Source organism: Gavialis gangeticus, unplaced genomic scaffold, assembly GCF_001723915.1.
Source record: "Gavialis gangeticus isolate Ggan-Ray unplaced genomic scaffold, GavGan_comp1, whole genome shotgun sequence".
Taxonomy (NCBI): domain Eukaryota; kingdom Metazoa; phylum Chordata; order Crocodylia; family Gavialidae; genus Gavialis; species Gavialis gangeticus.
In genome coordinates, this window is record NW_017729022.1 from 105,465,261 (window position 1) to 105,482,041 (window position 16,781).

The 16,781-nt window shown below is 44.2% G+C and overlaps 1 protein-coding gene across 1 annotated transcript; it reads right to left on the bottom strand.

Moving 5' to 3' along the window:
- Positions 1 to 4,893: 4,893 nt before the first annotated feature.
- On the bottom strand, positions 4,894 to 16,007 carry RPL13A (ribosomal protein L13a). The gene is given in 2 exon segments (XM_019515845.1): positions 4,894 to 5,265; positions 15,876 to 16,007. Coding segments are annotated over 2 exon segments (504 nt in total).
- Positions 16,008 to 16,781: the final 774 nt, after the last annotated feature.

Consider the following 16,781-nt stretch of genomic DNA (forward strand, 5'->3'; position numbering starts at 1 on the left):
AGCTCACACCTTAAGTACTATCACTTTAACTACTCATTTATATTTTTCTATTCAATTCTAAGGAAGCATGTGTATCCTATACAGATGACTTCCTCCTCAACCTAGGTCATTTTTCAACCTAGTAATTTCTGTCAGTCATTTCTGGGTGGAGTCTTCGCTGGCCTCATCTCAGACACTAGGTGAGCTGTAAACCACCACCAAAGAACTTAAATTGCTAGGTTCTGGAATACCTACATTACTTGATTGATAGTTCTGAACAACCCATCTTTTGCCTATTGCCAGTTCTTGCAGTTCTTTAGTACTTTACTTAACAGCCCATGTCCTAAAGTCAAGTCAGTTTCTATCCCCCATCCTTGCAGGGAAAACCTTGAAAACATGACCTGAGTGCATCCTAAAGCCTCAAGAATTCATTAAGCATAATTCCAAATTCACTTCATGATTTTGGCATGGCAGAGGAACTAGAGTCACAATTTTTAATGCTTGACTATGGAAATGCTGCTTTTCCTGTAGAAATTTCTCTTCACATCCTATATGCTTTGTCCTCTGGAAACAGCTTCCCAAACTATTCAGTCCAGTCCTCTATGTTCACAGACAACCAACTGTCCAGCAATATCCACAAAATGCCTACATTTGCATCCCACTGCCATAAAACTCCCTTTAAAATACTGCTACAATATGCCACAGGTAAAGACCAAGAGATACATGGGCAATGCCAATGCCTTGCCACTAAACTGGCAGGAAATTCTCCTTAATCCCACTTTGAGTTGGTTTGTTTTTATGTGGAAATAAAGCATAAAAAAGCAGTTAAAACTGGGTGTGTCCACACATGCATTTATGCCATCTTAAATTTATTCTGCAGTAAATTACATGTAAATTACTGCGCAGTAAGTGGGAATAGGCCAGCATCTACACATGCAGCTGTTAAAGCACATTAATGCTGTGTGTGGACTGACTTGGCACTAAAGTTAGTCCCAAGTCAGTCCACACACAGTGTGACTGTGCAGTAGGCATCTACACATGCATTACTGCACAGTAACTAATCGGATGTAAATTTGATAACTGCATGATGCAGGTATCAAATTTATGCTCAAGTTGGTGTATGTTGACATATTTACTGTGCAGTATAGGCGTGCACATGTAGACATGCACCCATTCTGTGCAGTAATTTTGGTTACTTTGCCATAAATGTGCACATGTAGATGTGCCCACTGAGTAGTAAAATAAGAAGTCAAACCTATGCAGCATGACTTTGAGTTGTATTTCCTGCCTGGGATTTCACCGATTTCCCTTCAGATTAAAGGCTGTTCCTCTAATATACAAAGCAAATGCTAATTCAACATTTCTATTCATTGTATGTGTGTTTCTTGGTTCACAAAAAAGTTTGGGATGCACATATCATGGAGAAAGAAGGGCAAGCTTATATGCAAAAGCTTATTTAACATCCCTCCTAACTATACAGTTGAGCCAGTAAAAAATATCACAAAGAAAATCATTGCTTGTCATATATTTCCTGGACCATTACAACTATAACATCATTCCAACCCTATTATAACAGTAGAAAGATTTCTTCAAATTCCTTGTAGAATTTTATAATAAATACACGTAATGAAAATTAATATGATATTACTTAGTGACCCAGAAATATGACGCTGACAACAGTCCTGATTATATTCTTATTGCAGTCAATGGAAGTATGTCACTAACTACAGTGGGAAAGGAGAGGGACATGACTGAGCTCAATGGACCACACATTGACTTTGGTTTGTAGTTGAAGTCTTCTCTATTGACTTCAGTGGCTGTTGCATAGGGCTCAGAGTGCACACTACACACACTGAGACAACTGAGCAATATTAAGAGGTCAAAAGTAAAGGTTTGAAGTAACATAATTATTTTGACTTCAAAAAAGTCTAAGGGCTTATCTACACCACTTTCACATCAAGCTGGACGCTACCAGGTATACAAATTTCCTGCTTGGTCATTCTTGGACAGCATGAGCCCACACCAGCAAATTAGGCAATGTAGCCATCTTAAAAAAGTGGCCCTGAGAGCATAGTGTGGCACTTCTCTCAGCCTTTCTGCCTCAGTTGTATTCTTAGCATGCATTCGGGGCTACCCAGGTCACCTACATGGCCTACTATATTTTCTTGCATACCCACACCCACAAATAAGACATGAACCATTTTTCAGGTAGGTAGAATGAAGAAAAACTGACTTTTCCAGAGTTACAGCTGCATAGAGCAGGGACAGAGCCTAATCTTCAGCTTACTCACCTACCCTTTCCTGCTTTACCATAAGCTTGAAATTCTAGCTGCTACTAAAGAATCATCTCCATGGGTGGATCTATGATTTTGAAAAGTGGTAAAAAAAGTATGCAAGGCTATGAAATTGGAGTGGACAGCAGTAGCTAAAAGACAGTAAAGTTGCTAGAAGAATGGTTAAATTGATCAGTGGAACATCGATACCACTGAAAAGGAGGGACAGTCATTAATACATGTGGAGTAAAGAACAATGAACCAAAAAGTCAATTGCCTCTCTCACTTGCCTGAATAGAAATACCACTTCTCCTGCAAGGAGAAATGGAAGCACAGTGCTTCTATTCCATACAGAAGATCAGCTTTCCCACTTAAGAAACTTTCCCCAGTTTTTGGGAAGTGGGGGGAAGTGTGCATAGTATGCAAGTAAATATGGTCATTTGTGGGCTTGAATGCAGACAAAGCACAAGCAAGCAAGAGTGACATATTTCTTGGTAGTAGCCTAGGCTTTGCATAGGAAAGTGGAGTCATGGTCTAAATGGCCTATTTACCATAGTACAGTTATGTTACATATAAATAATATTAAGGCTGTGAAACAGTTATGGTATCAGGCAAACACAGGACTACTTCTCGCACTACACACATGCTTAGTTTTACTATCATGATTGAAAAAATGAAATCAGAGTAAGCAATTACGTAAGTGTTGGCAGGATGAAAGCTGTAGCTAAGACTGACTGTTCTAGCTCACTTCACTGCAGGATAGAAAGTTAACTTGTTTTTAAATATGCATCCAAAATGAGTTGAGTGTATGTGTCCTTGAGACATCGGACTGAGCCAAAGTTGTGGCTCTCAGCTCCCTAAAGGAATTGCTTATCTTCCCATAAAATCAGATCCTAGACTATTAACAATAGATTTCTTTGCCATTGATGCAAACATATTTCAGTAATCCCTGCTAAATCTCCAGATGGCTGTAAAATGAGAACTGTCTTTGTTAACAATGAGAGAGTATTGCAAAAGTTATTCAGAAAATCTGGAAATGTTTGCATTATTTATGAACAGTGTGCTTGCCTCAGTTTTTCCACCTACCTGTGTACTATGGGGTACAATGGGTTAAACAGTAACCATGATGGAAAGTGGGTGTGTCTACATGTGTGCTTTAATGTGCATTAGCCTATTTTAATGTGCATTAAAACATCACTGAAAAATCATGCTCTTTAGTTAATGCATATTAAGACAGGCTAATATGCATTTTCCTAGTACCCCACAATGAAGGGCACTTTTACACACATGGGCAGGGAGAGGAAAGGGAGGAAGGAGGGGAGAAGGGCTTAAATATAGTGGCTCTGAGAGCCACTCTAATTAAAATGCCACCACGTCTCGTATATCAGCAACCCTAAGCTTAAAAATGGTGGCGGTGGCACTTGAACTGAAGCTCATTGAATGAGCTTTAGTTCAAGCACCCCAGTCACCATTTTTAAGTACAGGATAGCTGAAACATGAGATGCAGGAGGCTGCTGGAGTGTGGTAATTGCCATGCTCCAGCAGACTCGATTACTTGATTGTTGGTCTTAAATATGTATCCAATATGGGTTGAGTGTATGTGTCCTTGATACAACATCAGACTGAACAAAAGTTGTGGCTCAATTAATTGAGTCTGCTCTGATGTGCTGGAACTCCAGTCTCCACACTCATGTATAGGCACCAGAAGCAGTAGATTTAATGAGCATTAACTAAAGCATGTTAATGTATGTGTAGACCCACCCTGTGAGACCTGTGTAAACAGCACATAGATCTAAGCTGATTTGGAACAGCCTATTAAGAGCTGGATTATATCATCTAGCTAAGGGGGTAGCACCTTGGTGAAGACAACAAGTGCTCCGGTGACTGGACATTAACTTTTAGGGCACTGACAGAAGTGACCATTTGTCGCACAATTAGCCACTGAAAGCGCTCTACAGCTGTGCACTGACAGAAGTGCATGGCTGCAGAACACTTAAAAGTGGCTAATCAGGCAATAATCTGAACCCTTATTGCATGAGGGCTCAGATGAAGGCACTTCAAAGCAGTGCGCCTTCATTAATGTCTGTCAGCAGGGCAGGAGCAGGGTCTGGCTGATTCAGCCCAGCTCTGCTCTGTATGCTGTCTTCAGGATGGGAGTGGGGAAAGGAAGTGGAGTGACTTTGGCTTAGGGGTTCCCCAGCTAGTGCTGGAGCATGGGGCATGTGGTTTGGAGCCCCCTGCCCTGAGGTTAGGGGACAGATGCTTCAGACATGCAGCATCTCTCCCTGGATCAGCTCCAAAGGGGAGCTGTATCAAACACCCTCCCAATCCAACAGCAAACGTCTGTTGGACTGGGAGAGTCAGTCTAACTCATGGTGCTTTCTTTGAAGCGTCATGAGTTAAACCGAGGAGCTGCACATCTGTTGGCATCCTTAATGAACAGGACCCCACAATGGAGAAAACCAGGACCAGATGTAAGGAGAACATTTTTTAATTTTGCAGCAGCATAGCAATAGTGAAGCAAAGAGTGGAGCAAACAGAATGAAGATGAATTTTAGAAGAATCAAGGATGTTGGTCAGTTTCCTTTGGTCTTAATTAAATTTGAGGGTCTGTATTACTTATTCCAAAGGTTTGTTTTATTTACCCAATGCTGTACTGCTTCAGCATATCTGTTTATTTGGCAATCTTGCCTTCAACACATTTCCACACCTGCTTCTGATGTTTCATTAGCATCTTCTTCTTCTTGGAAAATCTCTTGCATATTTTCTCCAGCACAAAGGTAAAGACTTTGTATTTCCAGCCCATCTCATGGACCTGGCACTCCATGTATGCAAATTTGTGCTTCGGTTTCAGGCAAATCACTTTCTGGACAGCTGGCACCACCATTCATTTCCTCTTGTCATAAGGGGATGAAATGTCATCTAACACCTTCAATGTCTCCAAGAGAGCCCAAAATTTCTTGGTCTGGCCCTTTCGGGCAATATCCTCTGGATATTCATCCAGAGGGTGTGGCTGGAGGTGTAGAAGTGTTACAGGCTGTATAAGGGGTGGGTGTTGATACTCTTGTGAAGGAAGGCCAGGTACTTTGGTTTGTCATGGTATATGCTCCAAGAGATCACACATCAGGACGAGAGACATGCTTGGATGGGATGGGCTTCACCTTTCCCCCAAAGGTAAGTGTGTGTTCTCTTCTAGGTTAGCTAATCTCCTCTGGTGGGCTTTAAACTAGGCTCGTTGGGGGAAGGGGAAGACATGGGCAGAAGAAGACTTGGACCACCAAACCAAGCATCACCTGCAAGAGCAGCCCAGCCTAGACTGATGACAAGTGGAACAAATACTCGGGTAAGTAACAGGGGCCCGGGTAGTTCTGGGATTAGGGGGGCAGTGCATGCATATTCAGGAGGCCTCAAATGTCTCTATACTAATGCTCGCAGTATGGGAAACAAACAGGAGGAACTTGCCCTCCTGCTAGCTAACACCAACCCAGACATAGCTGGGATCACCGAAATGTGGTGGGACCCAACGTATGACTGGGCACTGAACATCAAGGGCTATAGGCTGTACAGGAGAGATAGGACAGGGAGGAAAGGTCAGGGTGTGATGCCCTATGTCAAGGAGCAATACACATCCTCAGTGAGTAGCCCTGAGTCAGAGGATGTGATCATCATGGGCAACCTAAACTTTCCAGACATCTCCTGGGAGGAGCCAGGTCTGACTGTTCACATAGGTTCCTAGCTGAAATACAGGACCTCCATCTAACCCAGGAGGTGCACAGCCCCACCAGGGGAGATGCCTTGTTGGATCTGGTCTTGGCCATGGGCAATGACCTGGTGGGGGGACTGCGGATACTTGACCACCTGGGCGACAGCAATCATCATCTGCTGGAATTCACCATCCAGCACAAGGTGGCGAAGGCCTGCAGCAAAGCAGCAACCCTGGACTTCAGGAGGGCGGACTTCAATGTGGTAAGGAGATTAGTGGGGGAGACACTGAGGTCCCGGAGCGGGGGGGAGTTGGGTGTCCAAGAAGAGTGGTCACTCCTTAAGGAGACGATCCTCCAAGCCCAAAGGGAGGTAATCCCTACATGGATCAAAGGGGCCCCCATGGCTCACCAAAAGCATCTGGAAATGTCTCCAAGCTAAAAAGGAGGCGTACACTCATTGGAAGGGAGGGGCCATCACCAGAGAGGACCATACCTCTGTTGCTCAGGGCTGTAGGGGGGCAGTCAGGAAGACCAAGGCAGAGATGGAACTGGGACTAGCTACCCAGATCAAAGACAACAAGAAGTCCTTTTTTAAATACATAGAGGGTAAAAAGAAGGTACCAGGTAATGTGGGGCCTCTGCAGGACACGCTAGGAAATCTGGTCATCACATCAGACAGCAAAGCTAACCTATTTAACAATTTATTTGCCTCCATTTTTCTGAGTAGGGACCTGGTCATCCCCCCCACTGGGACCCCCATAGGCCCCATGGGAGGCTCACCCATGGGTCAGTGAGGACCTAGTCAGGGAACTTCTGGAGGGCCTGGACATACTTAAATCAGCAGGTCCTGATGATCTCCACCCCAGAGTGCTGAGAGAACTAGCAGAGGTTATTGCAGGGCATCTGGCATGGCTTTACGAGCACTCATAGTGCTCTGGTGAGGTGCTGAAGGACTGGAAAAGGGCTGATGTGGTTCCCATTTTCAAAAAAGGGAGGAAGGAGGACCCAGGAAACTACAGACCCGTTGGTCTTACCTTGGTCCTGGGGAAGTTTTTGAGAAAATTATCCTGGTGCATGTCCACGAGGGGCCAGCAGGGGAGACCATGTTTAGGGGCAAACAACATGGGTTCATTAGAGGCAGGTCCTGTCAGACCAACCTGGTGGCCTTCTATTACCGGGTCGCCAAATCCCTGGATGCAGGTGTCACAGTGGACGTAGTCTTTCTGGACTTTAGGAAAGACTTCGACATGGTCTCTCACCCCATTCTCATTAAAAAACTAGGAGACTGTGGTGTCGATGCCTACACAGTCAGATGGGTCACTAACTGGCTAGAGGGCCGCACGCAGAGAGTGGTGGTGGACAGGTCTTATTCGACCTGGAGGAATGTGGGCAGTGGGGTTCTGCAGGGCTCGGTCCTTGGGCCTGCACTATTCAACATCTTCATCAGCGACTTGGACAAAGGGGTAAAATGCACCCTGTTCAAATTTGCAGATGACACTAAGATGTGGGGGGATGTGGGTGCGCTAGAAGGGAGCAATAGGCTGCAATTGGACCTAGACAGGTTGCAGGGGCGGGTGGATGAGAACAGGATGGGTTTCAACACTGACAAGTGCAGGGTACTGCACCTGGGGAGGAAGAACCAGCAGCAGACCTACACACTGGGGAACTCCCTTCTCGTCAGTACAGAGGCAGAGAAGGATCTTGGAGTCATTATTGAGGCCAATATGAACTGGGCTGACAGTGTGGGGATGCAGTCAGGAAGGCCAACCACACCTTGTTATGCATCCACAGATTCATCTCAAACACTTCCAAGGAGGTGATCCTCCCCCTCTGTGTGACACTGGTTAGGCCACAGTTGGAGTACTGCATCCGGTTCAGGGTGCCGCACTTCTGGAGGGACGTGGACAGCATGGAGAGGGTCCAGAGGGCCAGTCACATGATCAGAGGGCAGTAAGGCAGGCCCTACGAAGAGAGGCTAAGGGACCTGAACCTGTTCATCCTCCACAAGAGAAGGCTGAGGGGGGATCTAGTGGCCATTTACAAACTAGTCAGGGGGGACCAGCAGGCATTGGGAGAGTCCCTGTTCCCCTGAGCACTCCCAGGAATGACAAGAAATAATGGTCACAAGCTAGCAGAAGGTAGATTTAGGCTAGATATCAGGAGGCACTACTTCACTCTCAGGGCAGCTAGGATCTGGAACCAACTTCCAAGAGAAGTGGTGCTGGCTCCTTCCCTGGGGGTCTTTAAAAGGAGGCTGGATGAACACCTGGCTGGGGTCATTTGACCGCAGTACTCTTTCCTGCCACGGCAGGGGGTCGGACTTGATGATTTGCTCAGCTGCTTTCCAACCATACCAACTATAAAAGTATGAAACTAAGATGGTGGTGCCTTTTAATCTCACCTTTGTCATCTTATGACCCAATGAGATCTGCTTTGCTATATGGTACTGGAAGAGGTGTCCTTCAAATGACCTGAACCTTATGCTCTGTCATTGCTAATACAGACACTCCCTCTTAAGTTTAGCTTGACCATACTAACTTCAGGACTCTGCATGCTCTATTCAGATTGAGCAATAAATGTTGGCTTGTTTTAGAAATGCAACCTGCATTCAAGTAAACTACTCCAGCACACTCAAGAACAGCAGCTTGGGGCACCCACTAGACCAGGTGTGGACAATTATTTCAGCTGGAGGGCAACTTGATGACTTTTGGTGTGCTGTTGAGGGCTTCAGGGATGGCCCCACCCCTTGACAGGTGCCCTGCACCCAGTTGCCATCTTGGGACTGGAAGTCCTACCCCCGACCCCTGACTTTTGCCACTGGAAGTCCCTCCCCATGCCCACCGGGAGCATTCCTTTGGGGAGTGGGGGGTGACATCTTGGAACCAGAAAAGAAACAAATCATATACTAAAAATCAAACATCTACTATAACATATTTTAATTTTATTTTAAAACATATTTTTTCATATTTAAAATCCTTCAAGAGGAGGTTGGATAGATATCTGGCTTGGGTATTATGATCCCAGCACTCATTCCTGCCCAGGGCAGGGGGTCGGACTTGATGATCTATTCAGGTCCCTTCTGACCCCAGAAACTATGAAACTCTTGGATATGTTGATTTCTTTGAGTTATGAATCCCCTCCAGGAATCAAGTTCTTCTGGAAGCCAACTCACCAGTGGAGCCAGGAGGGTAAAAGACAGTCCTGTAGTCCATAGGCCTTATCTCAGAATTGAAGGAACTCACCATTACAAAGAAAGTAAAACATGGGGCTGACCTAAGAAAGAGTATATAGAGGATGGGGTCTCAAACAAACTCTAGCAAATCTTTAACATGAACAAATTATTTTGATTGTGACTTAGACTATATTATATTCATTCAATGAAATCAGAACATATCCCCCCTTACAAGTACATGCTTCACACAAGCTAGCCAAACTTTCCAAAGCAATAGGAGAAAGTAGGGTCACTTGCCTATTTATTTTTTTCCTGGAACAGCTGGATGAGAAGTAGATGGGGAATGAGCTTCCAAACCTCCACCCCTCACTGAGTAGAGTAGCTGAACTATTCTAAAAGGAGAAGTGATTTAGAGGAGAGAAACAAATCAACAGTGAATAAACATCTATTCAAGGACAAGGAGGTAGTGGAAAATGTGACTCAGCAAAGAATGTCTGAGACAATCTACACAAGACATTTACTGCAGTAGACTAATTAGCTCTGCAGTAAATGTCTTGATAGCTACATGTGCAGAACTATTAGGCTGGAGTAATCTCTGCAGCAGAGTAGTACTTGTAAGTAGATGCTGCCCTGGCTGGCTGGGGCACAAGGGTGCTTCAGTATGGGGCTGCCTGTTGGCTAGCCCCGCACTGGAGCACCCTTATGTTCAGCCAGCCCCTCTGCAGCATATTGAGCCAGGTTGGAGCAGCCCTGGGCTGGCGAGCTGGCTCGGCCCCCTGAGCCCCGCGCTAGCTGGGGCTGCTCCAACCTGGCTAAACTTGCTGTGGTCCCAGGCACGTGTAAACACAGTGCCTGGGAATGATAAACTTTGGGGTGAAAGCACTGGAGTTTATTATATCGCATGAATATGCACATGTAGATGTACCCAGTGCCTTCTTGGGCTAATCCTGTAGTAGCACAGCCTTACAACCTACCCCTTTCCTAGGGCAGCTCGTAAAGTCGCAAAGGTTATCAACCCCCGATTATTAGTGTTTATTTTGCACTTGCAAAACAGAACTAACATTGAGTGCACTGGGCATTTTTCAAAAAAGGTTCCAGGCTCATATAAATAGAAATGTTAAATAGAAAATTATAAAACTATTTATAGTAAATAAACAGAAAAGTTCTCTTAATTTATTTTTCATGTTGGCTAAAACACTTTTAAAAAGATATATTTAAACAGTGTTAAAAGTGAGGCATAAAAGATGAAGGCAACACTAGCCAGAAGTGAAACACACTAACTATTATGGCTATACAAAATAAGCATAATACCTAGAGTAAAAAGCCAAAGCCAGTGGTGAAGAGTAAAATCTATATTTCACATAATTTAAATCTGGAATAATTTAAACTGTTACTAATAACAGGCAATTATTTTTTAATATACATATTTTAAAGGCAATGTTTCTTTAAAATAAAATAATGATTAGTAAAAATCATGGGCTCAAAGACAAAATACAGAAATGGCTACTATAGAATAACAAGAATCATTTTCTTTACCAAAGCTACCACAGAGAACAACATTAAATCATCCTATTCAAAGAAAACATTATCAGACACAAGACTTTGATTCTAATGTTATTTTTGTCTTTTGTCATGGAGACAGTTGCAGTCCACACAAACACACATATGCATGCAAACAAGATCGACTCTTGATTTTTTGTTCTAATAATTCAAACCTAGCTTCTGAACACACATGTACATGCATACGCATACACACACAGCTGAAGTTGAATCAGCTCCCTTAGGAGTAAAGGCCTGGCTAACAGATTCTTTAGTTCATTATAGTCACCACCTTCAATCTCTTGTTGAAGAGAAAAGGTCTATCACCAGGATGCTTTAGAAACCTTGTGCCACATTCTCTCTTCACTTATGCTGGCATCACTTTACTGAAGTCAATGGTATAATTGAGAGGAGAGTGTTTAAAAGGAGACCACTTCAAACCAGCATTTTTTTGTTAAGCCTTTATAATGTTTTGGCTTTCACCAGATCCATGTTTGCACTAATCCCTGTCAACCCAACAGGTTCCAAATTAATTAAGCTAAATTATTTCCTGGTGCTAGAAAGAAAGCACATAAAAATAATCATTGAAAATATGCCCTTTGTTTAAAAAAAGTCCAGTTTAACTGTATATGCAGCAGAGTAATAAAGCCATCTGATTCAGGGGATCAGTGAAACAATCTCTAGGCTCTGCTGAGGCCGGAAAAGAAGTATTTATATGGTTGCAAACTAAATTATGCAAGACATCAGTGTGCTCTAATTGTGTGAATGGAAAGTAGCTACATAAGTGTGAGAGAAAGAGAGTGTCTGCATGTGCGTACATGGGGTGATGACTAAAGACTTGGATTTATATTTTGCCGAAATAGAGTCTCATTTACCGATTTACTTGTATTTATTAAGATTACAAAGCTCAGGCATTGTTTGCCCTGTCTACCTTCCTCCACTCCAGGAGCTAACTGCCTTGTAGCTTTTACGTGTCTCTCTGGAGTTTTATTCTCGAGAAGCCAAGTTGCTGGTTATTTTCAGTGATCTGCCTTTTGCATACCTACCCTTGTTGTATGCTCAATGCATATGATGTGTCAGCAAAGTGAATACGTGTATTTCTTTATTTCACCGAAGGAAAAGAATCGTTGAGGGAGTAGGGAGAGGATGAGCAGCCTCCACCCCCCTCCCCCAGAGCCTGCTGGGAAATGGAGTCCAACCTGCAGCTGCTTTGTGAACAAAAGGCAGAAGCGACTGCTGTTGTAGAAGCATCTCGCCTACGGCGCCTTCCAGAATAGCAGGGGGTTACGCCAGCGCTGTGACAAGTGAAACTTGCAAAAGAGACAAAAAACGCCAAAATCAATGTAAAGAAAAAAAAAAGTGCATTGCTCCAAACCCGTCTCGCTTTCATTTGCTTTTTAGCAAACTTCCCTGGGAAAACCCATCCACCCCGGGACCACAGAAATGGGGCCACGTTAAGTTCATATTTTAGGGACCAAACAATGGATTTCTACTTCTTTTGATTTTATTTTTAGCTAAAAGGGGAAGCTCCTCCACGTTTTAAAAATAGATTTTCGTGGGTTCTTTGCTTTCTTTTCTCTCCTTTTCTACGAGATGCATTTCTTTTCAGTACTAGGAGCAGGGAGAATTCTCCCCGGGATAATCACATAGGATTTGATTTTATTTTCTGCGTGCAACTTCCTGTTGGGCTTGCAAAACAAATTACTATCGGCTGCTTCCAAGATCCAGTGTAACACCTTAAACAAATTCGGATGTTTAATCCCACCCCGGTGGTATCACGAAGCAGAAGCTCACCATCGGGGCTGCATTTATTTATTTATTGCTGGCAGTCGGTACAAAGCTGAAGCGGTTCCTCGCTTCCAAACCTCCGGATGATCAAATGCAGGGTATAAAAATGCAAATACTTGTAACCCTTCTGGGGATTGTTAAATAATAATAATAATAAAAAAAAATCAGTCGAATAGCCTCCTGCTTTTAAGAAGGAGTCATTTTATTTGTTCTTTACAATGCAAACGATTTTGTTAATGAGTAGGAAGGAGTTTACAAGTGATCTTTCTGGAGAGAATCTAACACATAAATGGCAAGAGCCGAGATCTCTCTCTCTCTCTCTCTTTTGCCTTGATAATTACTTTAAGTTTCAGCTCCCCATCCCCCCACGTTAACCTTGGATCCATAGTTTCTGACGCTGCCTCTCTGCTCCTTTTTCTCCAGTACATCAGCTGTTACTTTTCATTTCATGGCTCACTGGTGAAACTCTTGAACTCTTTTCTCTTTACATGTCCAACCTGTTTTCTTCCCCAGCTACTTTTGACTTTTCCCAAGGTCTCCTCTTTCATCACGTTAAAGCCTTGCTTGCTTGTGTGTGTGTGTGTGTGTGTGTGATTGAACGCGGAGGGGGTAGGGGAGTGCTGATGTGTCAGGGATGCGAGTGCCACTAGTCAATGATGAAACTGATCAAAAGAGACCTTTGAATCACCGCCTCGTGCATCTCCCTGGGACCTGGCTGGTCATTTACTAGGAGAACGTGATCTATGGGAGAAGGCTTTGTTTTAAAAATCGGGGCCAGCAAAAGTGTAGGAAGTTAATCCTTCGCTAACACACTTATCAGGACGATCTCGGGGTTGTTTCACGGCGATCTCAGGACTATTATGAGCAAAAGAAAGGACATGAAAGGAAGCTCCACCCCCATTCCCCAGGTCCTTCGAAATTGTTTTTCCCTCCCCCCACCACATCCTTCAGTCTTACATCTAGGGGTGGTGATTGGTTGGCTGTGTGTTGCAGCTGTATCATTTTTTTGGTCTGTGTACAGCTGACAACAGTACTCCAATAGTATCAACATTGGGCTTCTTTTTTTTGGAAATCTCTGTCTTCATACTGCTTCAGTTATCAGTGAACACTCGTCATCATCATGTCATAAAGGATACAGAGGCAGGAAGGAGAAAAATCTGCTTGGTTTAGCGATTCACTAGAGAAAAGACGTTTTGACTGTTAAAGAGAGTTTTGTTTTGTTTTTGTTATGTTCTTTAGAAGGTGGTCAGATTCACAAAGGTCCCTAAAGAATGAAGTCCTCAGTTTACCTATTGGCAGGGATAAAAGGATTCCCATTGACTTTGCTGGGATGCCTTATTCCTTGCAGTATCTCATGTGCAAAGAGGTTCACCAAGAAAAAATAGTGTGGCAGGTGTGCAGTTGCTCTACACCTCTTCAGTGACTGTTTTGATTTTGCATGCCCTTTAAGTTTATGATCCCCAAAGCATTGCCATGAATGATGAGTAGAGATGGCTGTATTTTTCCCTTCAATTCATTAACAAAAAGAAAATAAAATTTCAAATCTGGATTTAAAATAGGATTGTGTATATATGATAGATATGACCAGCTATAAGAATGGGAACCCATTTTGCCATATGAGGACACATCACAACTTCTTCATGCAACACTGGATTAAACCATCTACTTCTACATCTAGTCTAGTCAGTGGAAAGTGCAAGACATTTTGAAGGAGATACCAATGGAATGATCTTCTGTGAGGCTAAATGTTTTACTAACCCGTTCTTAGAGGTTAGTTTATGCCTTGAAACATGTGGATTTAGACCCCTTCTACATTTACCATTGTAACACAGTGTGTTCCTGTTAGGGAGTTAGATACATTAGTCAGAAGTCAGGCAGACTGAAGGGTAGATTTACACCTTGTAGACTAACTAAATCAGAAATGTATAGTGGCAGCTTTTGTAGGCCTGAGCTCACTGCATCAGATGCTGTCATCTCCACACATACTGATTTATATCCTACAAAACTCTTAGTCTCACCTATTCTCTATGGTACTGAGTTCCACAGTTTAATTGCCAAACCTATAGAAAAGTATTCCTATTGATTAGTTTAAATTTTTCTGTCATTTAACATCAAACTTTTATTATGAGAAAAAATGACTGATATAATTCTCTGCCATTCATGTACATTACATGCCATATACATCACGATGCCATTACACAGATTCATAGCATGATAGCTTGATAGCCTGTCCTTAGCTTCTTCTGATAAACACAGTATGAAATGGCAGCCAAGGACCTCACCATTCTAGCTGTCAGAACAAACTTTTCTTTTAATCCAGATTTACAAATTTGGTCAACCACTAAACCTTTTAATCACTTTCAAATGAGCATACTTCAGGAGAGGAAAAACATTTGATCAAAACAAGTTACAGATTTGCCTTAGATGGGGAAATCTGTGGAAAAATTAATTTCTTTTCTCAGCTAAAAAGCTTTTTACTTTAGAAAATTGCCTCTTGTTGAAGTATGAAACAGTGGGAAATTTGGATGTAATCAGAAAATGTTTTGGTCTCCATGTTCCTAGCTAAAATGGAAGGCTTCTTTCTTTGTTTCTTTCAAGATGGCCACCGACAGAAATATCTATTCAGAGCTCTGAGAACTTCTCCCTGTTTTAGACCCTGTGAAGTGGACAGCACTCCTTGATTTCCTGCACCAGAAAAGGCTGGACATCACCTTTCTCCAAGAAACACACACTGATGCAGCCAATCAAACTGACTGGCATGCCACCTGGAAGGGTCACAGTTTCTTCAGTCATGGCACCTCCCTCAGCACAGGAGTTGTGATCCTTCTGTCACCACAGCTGACACCTGACTCAGAGGTAGCCCAAGAGGTCCCTGGCCTGCTCACCATTCGCATCCAGTTTGCGCAACATCGCGTCCTCCTTATTAACTTTTATGTACCCACTGCTGGATGAGAACGAACTGCCTTCTTTCAGACCCTGGCTGACTTTTTACAGAGTGCTGCTGATGGTGATGACCTTCTTCTCCTGGGCGAAGCCTTCAGTTGCACAGTTGATGTGTGTCTTAACCAGAATGGGCCGGAGCCCCATCCATCCTCAGCCTGGAAACTGTGGACTGCTTTAGAGGCAGCAGACCTTGTTGATGTCTGGCACCATCTCCATGTCGATGCAAGGCAGTATACCTGGCTTCTCCTTGGCCCCTGTCTCCTACATGTTTTTCATGAGAGTCTCGTGGACCTGACAATGCCAATCAGCTGTCGCCAAGCTGTCCTCACCCTGCTGCCTAAGAAAGAAGACCATGGCTGGATCAAGAACTGGTGACCAGTGTCCCTCTTGCGCAGTGATTACAAGATCCTGGCCAAGGCTTTGGCTAACCTGCTGCGCACCATTATGACTTCCATCATTGGCCCTGAGCAGACCTACTGCGTGCCAGGCAGGACCATCCAGGACAATCTGTTCCTGCTTCGAGACCTGTTGACGGCTGCAGACCTGTCCGGCCTCAACATTGGGCTCATCTCCTTGGACCAGGAGAGAGCCTTTGATTGGCTCAGCCATGACTACCTGTTTCGGACTCTTGAGGCCTTCAGCTTCGTGCCCACCTTGACATCTGCCCTCCAGGTCCTGTATCGGGACATTTTGAACATCCTTAAGGTGAATGGCATGCTCTGTGCCCTGTTCCCAGCCTGCAGGGGCTTCCACCAGGGCTGCCCTCTGTCAGGAATGTTGTACACCTTGTCCATCGAGCCCCTACTCCATGGCCTGTGGCGGTGCCTGACCGGACTGACTCTTCCATCTGCCTCTGTCTCAGTGGGCTGCCTGCCGGTCAGGCTCACAGCATATGCAGACGATGTGACTGTCCTCATCAGCACCCAAGGTGATGTCCAGTTCTTGGACACCTGTTAAGAAGCCTATGAGCGCACCTCTTCAGCTCGTGTGAACTGAACCAAGAGCAACACCTTCCTCCTTGGTCCCTGGGTCAACCCCCTCTCCCCCAACTTGCTTGGGGGTCTTACCTGGCGTCAGGAGGGCCTCAAGGCCCTGGGGGTGTTCCTTGGGCCGTCAGTCTTCTTGGCACGGAACTGGGAGGACTTTGGTGCCAAGGTGGAGGTACGTCTGTAGCGATGGCGCTGGTGTCTGCCCAGCCTCTTCTACCATGAGTGGGTCCTTATGGTCAACAGCCTGGCAACTGTGATGTTGTGGCACCATTGCACTGTGTTGTACCCCCTGCCAGACCTGCTTGAGAAGCTCCAGTGACTGCTTGTGGACTTCTTTTCGGACGGGTGTCACTGGCTCCCCCAAGCTGTTCTGTATTTGCCAATGGCCGAGGGG